Source organism: Diabrotica undecimpunctata, chromosome 1 (genome assembly GCF_040954645.1).
Source record: "Diabrotica undecimpunctata isolate CICGRU chromosome 1, icDiaUnde3, whole genome shotgun sequence".
In the NCBI taxonomy this organism is placed as follows: Eukaryota; Metazoa; Arthropoda; class Insecta; order Coleoptera; family Chrysomelidae; genus Diabrotica; species Diabrotica undecimpunctata.
The window spans coordinates 3,972,456-3,993,420 of record NC_092803.1 but is presented as its reverse complement, the minus strand read 5'-3'; the positions used below and the strand labels follow the sequence as shown (position 1 = coordinate 3,993,420).

The 20,965-nt window shown below is 34.8% G+C and overlaps 1 protein-coding gene across 2 annotated transcripts in view; it reads left to right on the top strand.

Moving 5' to 3' along the window:
- The window catches only part of LOC140444315 (ATP-binding cassette sub-family C member 10), a 46,315-nt gene that overhangs the window by 10,287 nt on the left and 15,063 nt on the right, over positions 1-20,965 (top strand). For both annotated transcript variants that reach the window (XM_072536065.1, XM_072536069.1), the window contains exons 5-15: positions 865-1,110; positions 1,192-1,415; positions 1,638-1,875; positions 1,964-2,232; positions 5,136-5,381; positions 7,468-7,585; positions 7,728-7,886; positions 8,204-8,467; positions 12,452-12,746; positions 17,237-17,483; positions 20,208-20,340. In XM_072536065.1, coding sequence (XP_072392166.1) covers positions 865-1,110; positions 1,192-1,415; positions 1,638-1,875; positions 1,964-2,232; positions 5,136-5,381; positions 7,468-7,585; positions 7,728-7,886; positions 8,204-8,467; positions 12,452-12,746; positions 17,237-17,483; positions 20,208-20,340 — 2,439 coding nt within the window. The remainder of the gene's footprint in view (positions 1-864; positions 1,111-1,191; positions 1,416-1,637; positions 1,876-1,963; positions 2,233-5,135; positions 5,382-7,467; positions 7,586-7,727; positions 7,887-8,203; positions 8,468-12,451; positions 12,747-17,236; positions 17,484-20,207; positions 20,341-20,965) is intronic.

Here is a 20,965-nt window from a genome sequence, read left to right as displayed (position 1 = left end):
GATGTCAGCAACAGATACGGACTAGCTCTTAACATAAAGAAAACCAAATTTATGACAATTAGTAAAAAACCAATACTAAACGCTCAACTTACAATCAACCAACAGAATATCGAAAGAGTCGAGCAATATACATATCTAGGCACCAATTTAAATAGCCAATGGGACCACTCAACAGAAATTAAACAGCGAATAATAAAAGCAAAAGCAGCATTCGTTAGAATGAGAACTATTTTCAACAGTCGAGACATATTATTAAAAACAAAATGCCGTCTATTGAACTGCTACATATTCACAGTTCTGCTCTACGGAATGGAAGCATGGACACTGACTGTTGCATCTATGAATCGGCTCGAAGCTTTCGAAATGTGGTGTTATAGGCGCATCTTACGTATATCCTGGGTTGACAGAGTTACTAATGTGGAGGTCCTGCGTAGAATGGGGAAAGAATGTGAAATTCTCATGACCGTCAAAACTAAAAAGTTGGAATATCTAGGACATGTCATGAGAAATCAAGAACGTTACGGCCTTCTCCAGCTGATTCTCCAAGGTAAAGTAAATGGTAAGAGAGGACCGGGAAGAAGACGCATTTCCTGGCTTCAAAATTTACGAAAGTGGTATAACACGACTACCACTGAACTGTTCCGCGCCGCAATAAACAAAGTAAAGATAGCCGTGATGATCGCCAACATCCGGAACGGATAGGCACTTTAAGAAGAAGAAGATCTGCTATAATAACAGAGATAACGGACTTTGTCAAAAATTTTGGTCGCCCTATATCTAAGACTAATAACACCTGTTAACAGAGATGTAGGAATGTTTGAGTGTTTACACTGATTTTCTTTATAGTACCTAACGATTTTTTAGATACGGATTCTTCCCGAGAGGTAGTGGTTATTCATCCACGCAGAAGTTCTAGTTTGTTAGCGGCGCTTCACAAGTGCTACGCCTGGCAATTCTACAGCGTTGGTATCTTGAGGTTGCTGGCAGATTGTAGTAATTTTGCTGGACCAATTTTGTTGAACAAATTAGTGGACTTTATAGAAAAGAGATCAATAGATATTAAATGGGGCTATCTCTACGCTGTACTGTTGGTTGTTAGTACTTCTATGTGTAAGTATTAAATACCGAAGGTTTACTGAACAGTTTAATCGGTGTAGTACGAATTATATTTTCATTATACTTTTGTTTTAGCTGCTCTCTGTGATTCCCACTTTAATTTCATGATGTCTGTGGTGGGTCTCAAAATGAGGGGAGCTATAATCAATACTATATATAGGAAAACCTTGTCGGTGAGATCGACGATTTTAATGTCGAAATTATCTGTGGGAGAGATAATGAACTACATGTCTACAGATACAGACCGGATTGTTAATTCTTGTCCAAGTTTTCACGCAGTATGGAGTATACCTTTCCAGGTTTGTTTTTTTATTTGAGTTTGATTTTTTTTAAATTTACTCCGTTCGTTGGTTCTTAGTACATGAAGTGTGTCGAACAAGGACTCATTTTAACTCTCACAATGTTTGTGGTTTATACAAAAATTATCGTAAGCAAAATCAAGAGTAATGTGAAGATTTTTCTAAAACCTTTAGTCCTTTATACTAATGGTACGTTTTGAATTTTTTCTTTCTTTCTTTTAGCTTTTTGTATCCCTTTACCTTCTGTACAACCAAGTGGGACTGGCGTTTTTAGCTGGTGTTCTATTTAGTATTATCCTCATTCCCATAAATAAATGCATAGCGAACAAGATCGGCGATCTTAGTACCAAGATGATGGAACAAAAGGACGGCAGAGTGAAATTGACTTTCGAAATACTCAGGGGTATTAAGGCCATCAAATTGTATGTTTGGGAACAGCACTTTATAAGACTTATTACTAGTAAGTTTAAATATTAATATACAAAAGTTTTACCATTAATTAGTCAGTGTTAATATATGAAGAAACTAAGAAAGAAATTTTTGTCTAGGACAAAGGGACGCCGAACTGAAGTACCTGAAAGGTCGCAAATACCTGGACGCCCTCTGCGTATACTTCTGGGCTACGACTCCGGTGGTCATCGCCATTTTGACATTCGTTACTTACGTCCTGATGGGAAATAAATTGACTGCTGCCACTGTGTTTACAAGCATAGCCCTTCTGAACATGCTGGTAAGCCCTCTGAACGCTTTTCCTTGGGTATTGAACGGTTTGACTGAAGCCTGGGTGTCGTTGAAGAGAATTCAGAAGTTACTAGATGTAAGTATGCCCTGTAGGAGAGTTTAATTATAAAATTTGTTATAAAGGACGAAGAAACACTTAAATCCAAGAAAATATTGTGTTCAGATCAAATATCAATATCAATTATGTTTTTTATGTTTCCACTGACATTAATAACATTAACTCTAAGTTTGGAATGATGTAATTTCGGTAAAAACACTCATATCCTCTTTCTACCTACAATATATCTCGTATTTCTCTTTCTACCTCCTTTCTCTATCCTATTTATGCTGCTTAAACATTCCTCTAATTTATTTTCCTTCTATTCACCCTCTCTATCTGTTTGTTTATCTTTTACCATTTGCTGTCACCTATTTCTCTCAGTATCACTACTCCCTTCTATTTATATCTTCTAGACCTTCCTCCTATTTATTTCTTCTCATCATTTTTCTCTATCATAACCCTTTCGTTTTCTATGTTTTTTCTGTAATGTTTTCTTTTATCATTCTTTTCTTACCCTCTGCTTATCTTTTTATGATGTATCTCTCTAGCTCTTCTATTTTCTCCAAGTTTCGGGCCCCAAGCAGCTTATGCGCTCTCTCCCTCTCAATATCTCTCTCTCTTCTCATTTCAATATCTCTTTTTCCACGTTTTAATTTCTCTACCTGCCATTTACCTCTTTTTTATTTTACTCTCCTTTTACCTTATTTCTCGCTCTTCTCTTTTTCCCCTGACGTTTTTTGATCCCCTATTTATCTATCTACCACTATTATCTTCCATTTATATCTCTTTGATCGCCCTTCTATTGATTTCTTTCCATCATTTTTCTCTCTGTTCTGCTTCCACACACCCTCTACCTTCTTATTATGTATCTCTCTAACTATTATATTTTGTCAAAAAATCGAAGCTTAAGTAGCATTGGCCATTTCTGTTTCTCTTTCCCCAGTATCTCAAATTATCTCTCTTCTTACGTTTAACCTCTACCAGAATCTCATTTTTCTCTATCTTCACTCTCTATCCTATTTATATCTACTAGACTTTCCTTCTGTATTCACCTTGATTAATCTGAAACTTTAAAATCTTTCTTTTTCCTCTCTTTATCTCCCCTCACGCTTTCCTGTCTCTACCACTACTCAATCAGAATTCCATGTATTAGACCTACCTTGTATTAATTTTCTTCCCCATTTTTCTCTATCTTTACCTTATCCCTGTCCTATTTTTCTTCTTTCTCTCTTATCTATTGCTGTCGTCCAACCCTTTTTATATCTTCTTATTGTGTAGCTCTTGAACTGTTCGATTTTCTCAAAGAATCGTAACTTAATCAGCCTTTGCTATATCTCTCTAGTGTCTCTCTTTATTTCTCTTTTCTTATTATCTTAATATATTATTCTAACATATCTCATATTTGCTTCTCTACATCCACTCTCTGTCCCATTTATATCTACTAAAGCTCCCTTCTTTTTTCTTCATTTTACTCTCTCTTTACTCTTTAAATTCTCTCCTTTTCCTGTCTTCTTCTCCACTCACGCTTTCCTGTCTCCTATTTCTCTCGCTACTACTATTCTCTTTTATTTATATCTCTTAAAGGACCCTCCTATCTATTTCCTGCCACCATTTTCCTCTATCTTTTCCCGTTCTCCGTCCTATCTTTCTCTTCTCTTTCTCTCTCCTCGCACTTTCTCCCAATCTTCTTATTCTGTATCCCTCTAACATTCCTTTTTTTCTAAGCCTTGCGATTCAAGAAAACTTTGCTATCTTTCTCCTTTTCTGTTTTCTTATTATCTCAATATGTCTCTGTTCGCCCTCTTTCTCTCTGTTCTCTTTTTCTCCTGTCATTGTTTTCCCTCAAGCTTTTTTTCTCACCCACTCTCTCCGTGTCTCTTTCCCTCCCTCTCTATTTTATGCAAAGTATTCGTGTTTTTACGATTTATTATAAAAAAACTTTTAGTTGAAAATCACGTACACGTTGAAATAAGTTGCTAATACGTAAACAAGTTTTTTATTTCGTAAATTCTATTTAAGTGTACAAATTGCAGTATTTGATCCATTTTCGTTTCTTGTTTGCAAGTTTGTCATTATTCTTTGTCTTAATTTGTCTCTCTCTCTCTCTGTTTATCTCCTTATCTCTTCTTTGCGCTCTCTATCATCTCTTTCCCCTTCTTCATCGCTTTTCCCTTTCCTCGTAAATCCTTATCCTTTGTAACTCTCACTGCCTCTTTTTTCCATCTAGATCTCCCCTCTTTCCTCTCTGTCCATCTTCCCCCATCGTCCTTGTCTCCGATCTTATTGTCTCTGTCTCCCCTTCCTCTCTCCATTGCTCTTTTCTAAGTTCACGTTGAAACGTAAGATTAAACAAGTTTCTTTTTACATCGTAAATACTATAGCGGATTCAGATGGGTCTCTCTCAGATTTCCTCCTTATCTTCTTTCCATATCATACCTTTTCTCCTTCGCTCTCACAGACAACTTTACCTCCCTTTCTCATTTGTGTCTCTCCTTCTCTTCTCTCCCCTCTTATTCTTAATAGTATTCGTATTTGTGCATATTTATGTTTTGTTTATTGTACCTTCAGTCATCTTTTTCTCTTTTTTCTTTCTCCTCCTCCCTCCATCTTTCTTGTCTCTGCTCATTCTTTCTTTGTCATCTCTTTTATTTTTCTTTATCTTCTCTTTTCTATCTCCCTTTCTTTATTTTCCGTTCTTACTCTCGAAGCCATATATATCTTGTTTATTGTATTATCTTCAATATTTGGAAATATATTGTTTCTCATTATGTTACACCACAATAAATTTGGTGATACTTTAATTTTTCTTAACTATTACACTTAAAATTAACCTATTTGATCTATTTTCGTTTGTTCTATTGTAAATTTCTCATATTTCTTTTCTCTGGACTTAATTATTAATAATATAATAAATTAACATCCAAATTTTATGTGTTCAGCTCCCATATATGAACCTAAACGAAATCTACGACCACAAGGTACTAGAAGATGACACCCAAAATACAGAAATGTCCATCTCTAACGCCAGTTTCAGTTGGGAAAAAGCCACTCCCATCGTACAAGTGCCTAAAGGAAAGGGGAAAGGAAAAAGGATTTTACAAAAACGAGAACAAGGTGAAAGCAGTGTCCAAAGAAGAGAAAACATTATTTTCAAACTCAAGGATATAAATTTGAAGATAAAGAAAGTAAGTAAGCAGGAAGTTAAAAAAAAGTAAGTAACAGTTATGTTAAAAAAAAGTATATACCAATTTTTTTTAATTGTCAAGTATTATAATGACCTATTATAATATCTATCTTTCTGAAGTTTGATTTATTTTTGTCCTTCGAAGTAAAATATTTATAATCATAAAGTGTATTCAGGTATTGTTTTTTTCAAGATATCCTCCACAACTCTCGATGCACTTTTCTATGCGTTTGAACCAATTTTCAAAGTCTTTTATGCACTTTGAACTCTTTAAAACCATGAATCTCTTCTGGAGTCATTTTAGAACGTTCTCCCGCTAGTTTTTATTAGTGGAAGTGAATCAAAAGAAGTAATTTGGTGCAAAATCGCTGAATAATTGTGGATGATCCCGAATTCCATGTTTTAAGTTTTTGCGTTGTTATAATGTGTAAAAAAAATTTTCAGCGGTTGTTTTTTCTCACTTTTATGAAAACTTCTGACTAACAAATGGTTTAACGTTCAAAATTGACGTTTCTTAGATCATGTGCAGATTTTTCGAAGAAAAACAAACCTTTTGCTTTGAGGTTCTTCAGTTTTTAGTGGACTTTTATGTTATGTGTAGACTTGCGTAGAATCTGGTGATTTTGTTGCCCACATATTAGTAGAAATGGATAAAAAGAAGTCATTTCATGTCAAATTAATGAATGATTGTGGATAGTAATTGTGATATTGTGCAGATTTGTCGAAGAAAAATGAACTATTTGATTCGAGATACTTATCTTTTACGGACTTTTGTGTTAAATTTTCGACGACTCCCACAAAATTCACCCTAAATAGAACTTTTTGTTTTTTAGCAGAATTTATGTGCAATAGGAGTACGGTGGATTGCGGTAAATGGTTTTAGGTGAACTTGCCATAGAATCTGATGGTTTTACTGCTCAGCTATTGGTGAAAATGGATGAAAAGAAGTCGTTTGATGTCAAATTCGTAAATACAAAGTTATTCCCTTTTTTGTGTTGAATTTTGGTTCTTCTTCTTTTTTTTTGATGAAAAACATAAACACCCATACCAAAAAATATGGTCTAAAACTGAACATCAAAAAGACTAAATTCATGATTGTAACAAAGAAGCTATACACCAATGTGAATTTAACCATAAATAATCAGCCAGTTGAAAGGGTTACGTCTTACAAATATTTAGGGGTTTGCTTCACTGATACTAATGACCAGACAAGAGAAATCAAGAGGCGAATAGAGATAGCGAGACAATCGTTTGTCAAAATGAAAAAGTTTCTGTGCAGCCGGGACATAAATATAAACTTAAGAACGAGAATGTTAAGGTGCTATGTTTTCTCCGTTCTGCTGTACGGCATGGAAGCCTGGACACTGAAAAAGATAAACATTAAAAACATTGAGGCATTCGAGATGTGGTGTTACAGGAGAATGTGGAAGATACCATGGACAGAAAGAGTAACAAATCAAGATGTTCTGCTGAAGATGGGGAAGGAATGCGAAGTCATAAAAACCATACAAACGAAAAAACTGGAATATCTGGGCCACATAATGAGAGGAGAAAAGTACTCTCTGCTTAGACTCATAATCCAAGGAAAAATCTCGGGAAAGAGAAATGTGGGACATAGGAGGATTTCCTGGTTGCAAAATTTAAGGGAGTGGTATGAGTGCAGTTCAATACAGTTGTTCAGAGCTGCAGCCAACAAAGTGAAGATTGCTGTGATGGTAGCCAACCTCCGATAGGAGACGGTACTGCAAGAAGAAGACAGCAGGTAGATTGGTCTATAGTTTTTCAGATCTCCCCTGTCTCCTTTTTTGAAGAGAACTATTGAAAAACTTTAATTCCAATCATCTGGGACTTCGCCTCTGTAAAGACATTCGTTGAAAAAAATTTTCAATTCTTCGAGAATAATTTCACTCCCCTCCTTCCCCTCCCCCTCTCCTTTTGGTTCACCTTCACGAAATTCATCCTGAATCAGACTACTATCAAGTCTAAAGTCGAATACTATCCAAACAAGTTGGAGTGTGTTTGTTGTTTATCACTTAATATCGAAATGAACTCCTTGAAAACAAAACTTATGTTTTGTTCTTTTTTAGGGTGAATTTATTGGCATTATGGGTACAGTTGGTTGTGGTAAATCTACGTTGCTTTCCTCAATATTAGGTGAACTCGCTATAGAATCCGGTAGTCTTGCTGTACGTCAAGTAGAATCAGGTAAGATGAAACAATTTTTTTGATGAAACAAGATTTAAAGTTGAAAAACAAATTATAAATATTTTCTTTAAGAATCTGAATACAAAATACCTGTCCATTTTTGTTGTTTTTTCATATTCGCAAATATTTAAACGTGTTTTAGGCTTTGGACTGGTAACACAACAACCATGGTTACAAAGAGGGACAATTAGGGACAATATTTTATTCGGGAAACCGTACGAAGAGAAGAAATACAGAGATATAATATTTGCTTGTGGTCTGGTCGAAGATATGCAGATCTTACCAGCAGGAGACAAAACAGGTAATTTAATTGTTAATGATATCTTTGAGTGCGTATAAATGTTTGAATATACCTGTATTATTCATTGCAAACAAACTTAAACTTAATGTGGATATAGATATATAGATACATTTATTGACAATTTTTACATAGTAAACAATACATGTCATGTCACAATATAAATAAATCACTTATGTATACATAGGAAATAACTAAGAACTATAGTCATCTCACGTTACAGATCGCTCCGGAGTCTGCTTTTGAAACGATAATCTCTAATTTCTCGTTTATTACTTAAGTTGTTGTACGATCCTATTAATAAAAAAAATAATTTACAGAAGTAGGAGACAGCGGGGGCACTCTTTCCGGAGGTCAAAAGGCTAGAATAGCCCTAGCTAGAGCAATCTATCAAGAGAAGCAGGTATATCTTTTGGACGATATTCTATCGGCAGTTGACGTCAAAGTAGGCAAACACATTTTCCATCATTGCATCATAGGACTTCTTCAAGGAAAAACCAGACTGCTGTGCACCCACCACGTAAAATATCTGCTGCACGCTGATAGGATCTTGTTATTGGAAAACGGGGCTATCAAATCAATTGGTGAGTACAGTATATTCGACCAACTTACACCTCTAAACGATTAACGGAATTCGCAGAAAACCTTTAGTTGTAGTAAAATGCACGGTAAACTGCACTGGTGTTCTCCGTAATATTTAACACTTTGCTAAATTTTAGGTATAAAATAAATATATGTGTCATTAACCCGTTGTTCATAGTTTTGCATATTTTGTTACATTTTTTTTAATAAATAGTATTCTTGCATAATGTTATTTAACGTAAATTTCTTTCACCTACTTGTTTAATAATTTTTTTCTGAAGCAAATACTACCGTGCTAGTTTTGTATCGAATTTGTGAAAATTATCAACATGTCAAGTTAGATACTTTACTGGTCAAAATAAGAGAAAGACAAGTTTCTGAAATTATGAGCCTTTGGAAAGTGTTGGGAGATTTAGGATTTAAATTCAAAAAAGAAAGTAATAGCTTACTTTTATGCGAAAGGAGAAGTGTGGTTCACAAAAGAATTTAATTTTTGAGGGAATATACTAGACTTAAATCTGAAAATGCAACATTCGTATACTTAGATGAGACATGGATATTTACAAAGGGTAGAATTAAAAGAATTTGGCAAGACGACAGCATAAAATCGATAAAACACACATATAGCGAAGGCAAAAGACACATCATTCTTCATGCAGGAGAGAAAGAAGGCTTTATAGAAAACGCAGATTTGTTTATTTTTTTCAAAATTAAAATTTGCTGATTACCCATAAAAACATGAATGCAGATATGTTTGTTAAATGGCTCGAGGAGAAACTGTTACCTAGTCTGAGGGAACCATCTGTTATAGTTTTAGATAATGCACCTTAGAGGCCCATGGCTTGAAAAGTTTGTTCTTTCTTCATTTTCGCTTTTCTTTATGTACTGTTATTCTTCTATGTACCTTCTTGTTATTCATTTTTATTTTCTGGCCTTCTTGTCCACTTTTTCCATATCTTTTTCTACTTCTTGATTCCATCTATTTTTTTGGCCTTCCTTTTCTCCTTTTTGAAGCTATAGTGTAGTTTAGTACCCTTCTTGGAGTCCTTGTGTTCGGCATTCTTTCTAGATGACCTCGCCATCTTAGTCTCTGTGCCTTTATGACTCCTATTATATTAGTTTGATTATATAATTCCTTTAACTCAACATTTGATCTTTTTATCCATAAACCGTCCCTTATTATTTCTCCATATATCTTCCTCAGGATTTTCCTTTCCCATATCTCCAGTAAATTTTGTTCATTTTTTGTCATTGTCCATGTCTCACTGCAGTATGTTACTATTGATTGTATAGTTGTTTTGTATAACTGTATTTTTGCCTTTCTTGATAAAAACTTGCTTTTCAACATTCCACTAAGATTATATACACTTCTATTGCCTGCCATTATTCTAGCTTGTATTTCTTCTCTAATGTTAGGTTTACGTGATATTAGTGCACCTAGGTATGTAAATCTATCTACCATTTCGAATTCGTATGATGATCCTTCTTCTACTTCTACTTTAAACTTTTGTCCGTCCCTGAACTGCTCATCTGTCCACTGCATACATTTTGTTTTAGTTTCATATATGTAAAGTCCCATTTTCTTTGCTGCTTTTACTATTCTCTGTACTATCTCCTGTAGCTCTTTTTTTTTCCTCCTGCCAGCTACACTACATCATCCGCAAATACCAAAACTTGGTGTCTTTTGTGATATAGGAGTCCTTCTCTATTGATTTTCGCTTCTCGCATTATTTTTTCTAGGCATAAATTGAAGAGTAATGATGGCAAAGGATCGCCCTGCCTTAATCCTTCGTTTTCTATAAATTTGTCAGATGCATGACTGTTTACGTTGTATCATGAATGTATCATGTTACGCAACTTTCTGACTCACAGTTCCTCAAGGGTCTCTTTTAATTCCTTCCTCTTTATTATATCGTATGCTGTGACCAAATATTTGTAATTCTCTGATTACAAATACTTGATCCGTTGTGCTTCTCCCTCGTCTAAATCCGCACTGATATTTGTCTATTATATTTTCAACTTCTTTTTCTAGCTTATCTTTTATGGATTTTGATAAGATTTTATATACGGTATTTAGTAACGCTACTCCTCTGTTATTACTGCATTATGTTTTGTCTCCTTTTTTGTGTAATGGGCAAATAATTGTTTCCTTCTAATCTTCTGGTATTCGTTCTTTTATCTATATCTCCTTTATGATCTTGTATATCCAATCATTTAGCAGTTTTCCACCATATTTTATCATCTCTGCTGTTATGTTATTTTCTGTCCAGGGATTTGTTGTTTTTCAGATTTTTTATGATTTCCTCGATTTGTTCTTTGCTGGGTGAATTATCTTCTATGTATTCTAAGTGTTCGATTCTTGCTGCTGCTTCCAGACATCTCTTTGGTTTGACTTATTATTGCCATTTAGTAATTCATCAAAATACTCTTTCCATATTTCGACTATTTCTGCTTCACCGCTTATATTATTTCCTGCTTTGTTTTTAACGAATATGGGTTTTTGTTGGAAACCTCTTTTTTCATTTCTAACACCTTGATATAGGTTTTTTATTTTTTATTTCTGTAATTCTCTTCTATTTCTTTTAGCTTGTTTTCTGTGTTTTCTCTTCTTTTCTCTCAGCACCCTCTTTACTTTTTGTCTTTGCTCCATATATCTATTCTTTGTCTCTGTTGTTTCTTTCGTGATAATTTCTATCCTTAATGATTTTCTTAGTTCTATTTCTTTTTGGCACTCTATGTCGAACCAGTCTTTCCTCTTTTTATTCTCTGGTTTATTACATTCTTTTGCTGCTTTGTTCATTACTTGCTTTATGTTTTCCCATTTGTTCTCAGCTCTTCTATTTGTATCTTTTTTAGTTCTCTTTCTATTGTTTCCTCGTACATTTCTTGCTCTTTCTTTGTTGCTAATCGAATTGGGTTATTTATACATTTCTTTTATTTTGTTTTTGTTTTCTGGTATCAGTTGTTTAATTTTGATGCCCATCATGTAATGATCTGAGTCAGCGTCTGGTCCTCTGTATGTTCTTATCTTCTTTATACATTGCTGTTCTTCTTTTTCAATGAGCACGTGGTCTATTTGGTTTTTAGTCTTTCTATCTGGCGATATTCATGTTTACTTGTGTATTCCTGTTCTTTCGAAATATGTGCTTATTATGATCAAATTTTTTTGTCTTGCTAAATATATCAGGAATTGTCCGTTCTTATTAGTTTCATTGTGTTTACTATATTTTCCTATTGTCGGTCTAAATATTTCTTCCTACCCTATTTTGGCATTTGCGTCGCCTAAAATAATTTTCATATCATATCTGGGTTAGTTAAAAATAATATCAATATTCCGGAATACGCATTTAAATCAGAATTACTGGAAATTTCGAAACGTAATGAAAAACCAACAGTTTATATACTTGACCAAATTGTATCAAGTTATGGACATCAAATACTACGGTTATCGCCGTATCACTGCAAGTTTAATCCCATCGAACACATTTGGGGTATATGTAAAACGTATTATGATAATCACGTTGGATGCAGTGGATACAGTGACGATGCAGTTAGGGAAATGTGGCAAAAATATGGGCCAAAACTGTAAATATATGTGAAAAATTAATATAGAAGAGTTGTGGATCCGGGAAAATAAAATTGTAAATGTTATTTACAAAATAATTGTACAGCAGGTTAACTATTATATTTATACATATATTCACTATTAGTCAAATAAACAATAATATTTAAAATTCCACTTGAATTTTTGCTCCTCATTTTATACAAATTAACTCTAACTGATAATACAGGCAAAAATATTCTAAACAAAGTAAGTAATTAAAAAGATTATGGAGAGCTCCAGTGCAGTTTACCGTGCCTTTTACTACAACAAAAGGTGTTCTGCGAATTCCGTTAATCGTTTAGAGGTGTAAGTTGGTTGAATGTACTGTAGTTGCATTGTATCATTTATTCTTTCGAGATGTTTTTCACCACTTTGATTTTAGGCAAACCTGTCGACGTACTCTGTAACATCGACGACACTTTACCCGTAGATTTAGAACTGGAGGAGAGTATTCAATCCGAATCTGTATCGTCTGAGTGTACCCTAGAGAATAGTCTGTTTGTGGAAAATATCCAAGAAAAGGATAAGGATATCGAACTGTTTAAGGAAATCAGCGAACGGGGTAGTCTAGATTGTGCTGTTATAGTTTCCTATTGGAAGGGTATTAGTCACTTCGTCAGCATTTCGATACTTATTTCGATGACGTTAATGCAAGTGTCGCGGAATTTCACTGACTGGTAAGTTTTTGAGTTTGTATTTTGGTGATCAGAAATTGAGTCGCCTATTATCAAAGTCTCCAATCTCCACCTTGACCAATTTTACAGGAACCGCGAAATTCTGTGGTAGCTTTATTTCTGTTACGATTTGCCTAATGATGAGGATTTTCTTTCACACACATTTTTTATCGTCTGTCAAGGATATACTGAGAAAACTCAAAAAGAAAATTAATTTATTGATTATGATACTAATACTGTAAACTTTGGTTACTTTGATACAAATTTCGCTTCCTCCAAGTTATTTGAAATGGGTCTAGTTAAATCAAAAGTCATTATTGTCATTATTAATTTTATTTTAATAAAATCATAATAAAATTACACAGATAGTGCTATATTTCTTTCACTTTGTGAATCACAGAATGAGTCTTCGTGGGTACGTTTGGTAGATCCATGTTCTGTAAAGGTGCTTTGTAGTATTCCAACCTTGGATTTTGGGGCCAAGTGTCTCCAAAATGAATTTCAACCAAATTCTTGACGTCTTTTAACTGCTCCCGACTGACATTTCATGTATATTGTTGGGTTCAAGTATGGTAGGATTCATACGAGATAACGTTTCATTAATTAATCTTGGTTAAGCTTCGAAATACTCTAGTTGAAACGTTGACATTTGGATGACCCTTCACCAAAATGTCTCCAGGTTCAAATAAAGTCGTTTACATTCCGTAAGTTTAAAATACCACTGCCTTGTAACTTTAATGAAGCTATCAGCCTCGGTCTTCCAGTCGAAAAAGTTAAAATCTTGGTCAGCTAACAAAACAGTGGTAGGTATAATCTTTCATTGCATTGTAATATTCTGCAGGATATGCTACAACTTCAAGTTTTTTTATTTCTCTTTCAATCAGCCCAAGAATAATAGCTCAATTGTCTTTATATTCACTGGAGCTCGCTTGCATAACCATGTCAAGCATGACCACCACGTCTGTCACACACAAGTCTCACAGTAGTTACCTTTGACATATCTGTTTGTCATAAACGGTGCCAGATTGCAGAGGCTACATGATTGGAAGGTTTCCCTTATTGGTCCTCGATCCAGTAATAGCTGAATGAGTTCTGAGGCCCAAATGCAGCCTTTGAGTATCCCTAAATGACAATAAGATTATGTAAATAAAGCTGACTGCTATAATATGCCTGCTGGTCTGGCACTTTTTGATTCAGATCGTTTAATTTTTTCCTGGAGTAATAAACATGTGGAATACATATCTGTGGTGTACGAAAGCCTAAGTTGAAATTTTTGTTAAACAATACCCGGAAAAAGCCTCTCTTGATAGGCTCATCTGACGGATCACTTGAGTAAAAAGTAGAGCTTAGTAATTTTTAAGTTTTCAGACAGGTATCTCCGTTCGGATTTGCCACGTCAATCATGTGATTTAATGCATTTTAGTTTCATTATAAAACTATTACACTTTTCTTCTTAGTTAAAAATTTTGTTGTCTTTCTGTCTCCACCCCTTCTTTCAATTGGTGCATTATTGTTCTTTTTATAATTTTCAATGATCGTTCTAACTCTTTGTCGTGTAATACGAAATATATTCAGAAATGCCTTTAGGCAGACATTTACAACCGTATTATTACTTAAATTAATGAGATATTTTCACGTCATTATTTTCACTGATCTCTACCTCCCTTCTTGCAATTCTTGCTGCTTACATCGTCTTTTTACATCCTGTATTTCAATACCATTTAATATAAATGCATCTTGTGCAATCTTTGTTGAATTGGAGTAGAATCGTTTGTTGATTTCTGCAAGTTCTCTTAGTTTCAATTTTCTGCACTCAAAAGCTGTTAATTTGTGCTTGCAATGCGGTTGTTTTGGTACTTTTCCAATGTATCTGAAATGGAAAGAAAACTGTTTGCAGATCTCCTGAAAAATTGGTGGTTCAAAAACAAGAGACTTTAAATTCAAATAGAGGTTTAAGCCATACTGTTACAAATAGTTCTCTTACCTGAGACGTTTCTTAACATTACATTTCTGTTTTTCAGGATGTCTAATTCTTTTTCGGCATTTAGTTGGTGTTACTGGAACGGGTGAAATATCCATTTCTTTGTATTAATTTAAAAGTTCTTAAATTTCGATTAATGTGCTATTATATATTAAAAATTTGCAAATAACCAAGTACTGATTAAAGTGAATCGGCCATGTTTCTTGTTTACGATATTCGGGTCACGTGAATGAAAGAAAGTGTCCTGATTGGCTCTTTTAAATATTGGTTGTTTTGATACGGAAATCTCCTAAAACGTAGGTTACTTTGAAATGGAAGGCAAACTTTGTGATGTGTTTTAGGCAAAATTTTGACTGTTTTAATACGGAACGTTACTACCAGTCGATAGGTATTAATGAGACGAATCCAGGGGAGTGGGGGCTACATATCTCAAAACTGGAAAAATGACGTTTTGATACTAGGCGACTCAATTTATATAAGTATCAAACTTGTTATTGAAAAAATTAATATTTAATTCATCAAGTTTCTGGATCGGACCGCATGAAACTTGTCTACGTCAAGTATTTAACTCGCTCGTCGGAGAAAGTATTCATTAGGGCATATTTCAGTGCTTCGGACTCACTAAGTTCCTAGATTATTTCATTACTAAACAAAAAATGAGAGATTATCGTTTCAAAAGCTTGGAACTTCTGAAAGGTCTGCGACGAGGGGTGAGTGCAGTTCAATAGTGGTTTGTATATTTATCATGTATCAGGGAAATTATTATAAGGACTAAAATATTACTGTGACATCCTCTATTAACATATTTGGATTTCTTCTACGTAATCCCTCATATAGCGACTTGATCATATGTTTTCCTTCACCAATAACCACTACCTTTTGCCTGTTTTATCAACAGATGTACTGCACGTTGGTTTCGTTTGCATTTTACCCGACTGGGGACACATGAAATACTTGCCACTACTCGTTTTCATCGTTTGTTTGTATTCGAGTTTACACAGTTGCCATAAGTATTTTACTGCTGTCGAAACAGATAATGTCCTCGCTGATAATGTCAAATACTTAAGCTGCACGCTGTAATAAATAGTAAATTTCGCAACACGACAGCTTTACTTCGTCTACAACAGAATTTGTGTGGTGGTAAATTAATATTTTGCCGGCCTTTCCCAAGTGCTTCAGAATTAGAAAATGAGACTGATAATCCTGTTGAATTTCGAGTAAATACTCACAGGCAGTGTACACGGCGTTACTTCGACATATTAGTTTTATACCGTTAGGGCTCTTGTTAACGAACGTTTTTTCAACGGATAACGTGCCGATGCTAAACGGGTATCCGTGTCGATGGTTCATACATTTCAAGGGATATGCGTCCGTTGTTATTATGGAATCTCCGAAATATCGTTAGGTTTAGTAACAAGTGCACGCAATACATGTTATATCAGTTGTCGTCAAAGCAAAAAAATTATACTAGCGTATTATTTAAGTATATAAAAAAATGCAGAAGAAACGGGGGAGAAGCGTAAAAGAAAAATATGGATACATCCTATTTTGTTAGAAAGAGAAAAGTATGTCATTTTTTTTCCTTGTCCGATAATAACTCGAAGTCTTCGTGCAGAATCACGCAGATTTTTCCTAATGCTGCAAAATTGAGCTGATTATTTTTATAGCTTTCCGTGTGTTTATCCCACAACACAGGTCGATTTTTGACCGCACTTATTAAAATCTCCATATCTATATTTTATTCGCAACAAAGAAAGAAATTTATTGAAAAACGGATACTCGTCCAACACCGTCAATACACTTGCATAAACTAAAGTGGTTCACTGCACCAGTCCGACGGATGTCTTGCCGAGGGGGACTGGATACTTAGACGGTGACAAGTTAACCAACGGATTGGTTGCAGGTGCATGAACAAACATTTATACGAACCTGAAAGACACCGAGCAACGGCTAATGGAACGGTTTCAAAATCAAACTGTTGACCGTTGTCGTTAACAAGAGCTCCCACTGGTGATGAGGCTCGCCTACTTGGGGCTGGGAATGGTACGAAGATTTTCGACGGCAGGAGCGGTATAGATGAAAAAGATGGACATAGGATAGGTATTTTATTTTGATTCAGATGTCATGTTGAAAGTAACCTATTGCCGTCATCTCTTGTGTTATGAAAATCGGGTCGTTTTTTGATCTCAATGCTTCTCGGATAATTCTTGCTTTGTAAAAACGTGTGGGGCTATTTTCAAAATATATTTTATGGCCTATTTAAGATGACGCTGGTTAAAGTAGAAATGGCGTCAAAATTGCCATATGTAGACATGTCGCCTCAGCTCTCTCCAGATGCATGGGCGCTTGCACCCGCACCATAACCAAACTTTTAATATGTTTTTTATGTTGCATTTTTAATGAACTTTTAAAAGTTTTTTTAGATTTTGATGAGAAAAATTGTTGGGATCCCTCTTTTATAGTGGTATTTTCTTTTAATTCGAGCACAAATTTAAGAACTTTATTATTTTAGGTGGTTAGCCAATGGTGTAACCAGCCCCGTTCATAATTCTACCAACTTAACAATGTACTTGGCGACGGCTACCGACTATATCGACTACGAAGAAGGCGATGGTAACATGTCAGAGTTTTTAAAAGTATATGTCGAGTTGGCGTGTGTCAATACGTTATTTACGCTAATAAGATCGTTTATATTTGCTTATGGTGGAATTATGGCGGCTACAAAGTTCCATAAGGTGTTATTGAAGACTGTGTTAAAAGTAAGTATGGAATATTGTATATTTTTTTGTAACCTTTGTTAAAAGGACGCATAAAAAAGGACGCGAGACCAAAGGACGCGTGGAAAAAAGGACGCGTGGAAAAAAGGACGCATATTATTAATGAAATACTATAAATAGTTTATTTTAATTGACAATAGCAATTACCCCCGTTTATCCCCTTTATATAATTACAGAAAATGATTCTACCGAACCTAAAATCGGTTACGGTAAAAGTAAAAAGTGAAAAATATTTATATGAAAAAAACTTGCCTTCGCACTTTATCCAGGCTTAGGCCTGGCAGCAGAAGCTGGCGTGTTTACAAGTTTTTTTTTATTTTTTTTTTTAATTTTTTGCTTTTTTTTGGAATTGTTTTGTCATTTTATTTTTTTTTTGTTTTATTTTTGATATTAATTTTTTTTGTATTTTTTTATGTTTGCAACTGAAAATTGTGAGCAATGCCTCTCAAATATTCTAAAGTTGGCCTGTCAGCATAATCGGCAACAATAGCCCTTATCCTGTTTGCTGTATCTTGATATTTTCTTTTGCGTGGAGGTACATTGCCCGAAATGTACTGCTCTATTTTCAAAACATTTAAATCATATTCTTTTTTTAGAGAATTAATAAATTTCCAAATATTCGGATGTGCACTATTGAGAAGAGAAAAAAAGCTGTTGTGCCATCCTTCGACAGCATTATTAGTTCGAGGTATATCTTGGTCTGCCAAATCGTAACAATTCCATACATTTGCTGGAAAAAGGGGTTGTCTTCGATTTCCTCTTCTAGCTAATCTCCCTATCCAAGTGTCTTCAAAGTAATTAATCAGCGGCACTAGTAGTTCTTCATTTTGTGTATAAAAATCACTATTGAGCAACTCCTCGTACACTCTGACTACATGGTTGTCTGGAACAAACGCAAGAGCTGTCAATTGTCTTAGGTGAAGGGCGAAGTCAGGATTCTCAATATATCTACTTTGCAATCCGGCACTTTGAATATGGCGCCACATACACTGCGAGAAATGAAAAAAACATCCGCGGATTCTCACATTTGGGAACTCAGTTTGTGCAGCATTCTTTGCCGCTCTTTCAAAGTCCATCATTATTGTTAGAGGGCGCAAGGCCGGATTCAACACCTTTAGTTGCTGAAAAACACGTGTATAAGTCTCTTGTGTTTTGTTCGTTAGAAGTGCAAATACAGTCGGGATTACATTACTGTATCGCACTCCATGAATTGTGTATATTTGAGAAAACAATGGTGGTGCTGAGTTAAATGTTCCATCGGCATACCAATGATCGCATTGTTCCATAAATCTTAAATTTCTTTGGGTTGAAAATAACAAAATACGTTCTTCTTCTGGCCCGCTATCAAATAATAGAAATAGCTCACCGCCTGTAGTTGTTTTATATTCTTCAGGAAGCACAAGTTCTTCTAAATTTCTCGGATTTGCGGGCGTACCTCCTAGCTCGTTCCGAACTCTTTGCACAGTTTTTTTTAACGACGACACTGATGGAAGTTGTGCCGTAGCAGCTAAGGAAAGTCCTTGAGAAATTTCACTTACTACACCTTGGGTGGAGTGTTCCAGTTGTTGTGCAACTTCTTTCATCCGGTTACAAGCTTCTTTTGCTTCAATCTTTGCCGTGTCTGCAACGTGATTATGTTCTGTGGATTTTGTAATTTCATCCACAACGGTATGCACTCTTCCTGTACATTTGCACTTATTATAAGTAGCACACTTCCAAATTGTCTTTTCACCAATCACTCGCTCTTTTTTATGGAGAAATCCATTATAAAGTAACAAGTTGTTGCCTTTTTGGCTTTTCACAAACGCTAACACCATCTTAACAGACTGATATCAATTTGTAAAATGTTTTCTTGTTAAGAACAGAATAAATTACCTACCGCGACAAGTTTCCCCTATATAAACAATTTGGTTAATGATGTTTTGTTATATCGGACCTTTTGTAATATTCATTTCTTAAAAACAATTATCAAACATGTAAAAGATATAATCTTCTAGCGAAAGCCGCTATCGCTTTATTAAATTAAATTTAATTATCAAACAATTAGAAAGTTTTATTTTCTTACTAATCGTTTCTATTTACATTCTTAACATTACCTGCGGAATTTACCAACCTTCCGGTTCGCGTTAAACCCTCATTAGACCCCTTACTGGGCTGGTACTTGGATTTTTCTAATCCCATACACAATTCTGATAATATGGAATCTAACCTGTTTCAATACCAGAAATCTTGAATCAACATTATATTAGTATTTATTATTTTACTTAAGATATTTTAGTCCTAAGCCTCGATAAAATGTGAGGGCAAGTTTTTTTCATATAATTATTTTTCACTTTTTACTCTTACCGTAACCGATTTTAGGTTAGGTAGAATCATTTTCTGTAATAACATATGGGGATAAAAAGGGGGTAATGGCTAATGTCAATTAAAATAAACTATTTATAGTAATTCATTAATAATATTCGTCATTTTTTCCACGCGTCCTTTTTTCGCGCGTCCTTTTTCCGCGTCCTTTGGTCTCGCGTCCTGTTTTCCGCGTCCTTTTGTCGTAGATTCCCACAGAGTGTTATTTATTAGTTCATTTCTATTTTTTGTTTTTCACAATACCCTGTGGGACGATTCAACATTCATAAATAAAATAGTAGAACCAATGGATTTTTTTTTTACCGAAATTCCAACAATATTGAAATATGTCATTAATTTTAGGCCAGATGTACATTTTTCGATGTAACACCAATAGGAAGAATCATTAATAGGTTCTCTAGCGATACCTACACAGTTGATGATTCGTTGCCGTTTATTCTTAATATATTTTTGGCGCAGTTATTCGGATTACTAGGTAAGTTGATACTAATTATTTTCTTTAAGAGTCGGCAGGTTACTAATATACATGAGATACGAGCCTTTTCCCATATCAGTTGGCTCAACGTTAGATTGATAAGAAAATTAAATTTCGCGCTACAAAGTCTCTATCGGGGACAAGTCGGGACTGTTAGAAACCCATTTCAGAAGTGGTATGCCATGGTCTTCAATTCATTTTTAACTCCGCTGATGTTAAACGCTGTTTCATAATAGGTAAAAGAGATTCTTCTAAAATATTCAAATATTTATCCGTGTTTACAATCCCATCGATAAAATGTGACTTTCTCTTTTTTCTGCAGACAGTCGGGAGTCTGTCTGTCTGAATTAGCAGTCCATTACACCTGTGGTAGTCGATTACAACTGTCTGTCTGTCTGTCTAAATCGACTTAACGCGTTTGAAATGTGGACATGTAGAAGATTCTTAAGGATTCCATGGGTAGATAGAGTCACGAATACAGAAGTGTTAAGGAGAATAGGCAGAGAGAGAGAAATGGAAAATGTAATAAAAGAAAGGAAATTGCAATATCTCGGACATGTGATGAGATGCGAAAGATACATCTTAAGGATAAGTAGAGGGTAGGAGAAGCGTAGGAAGAAGACGC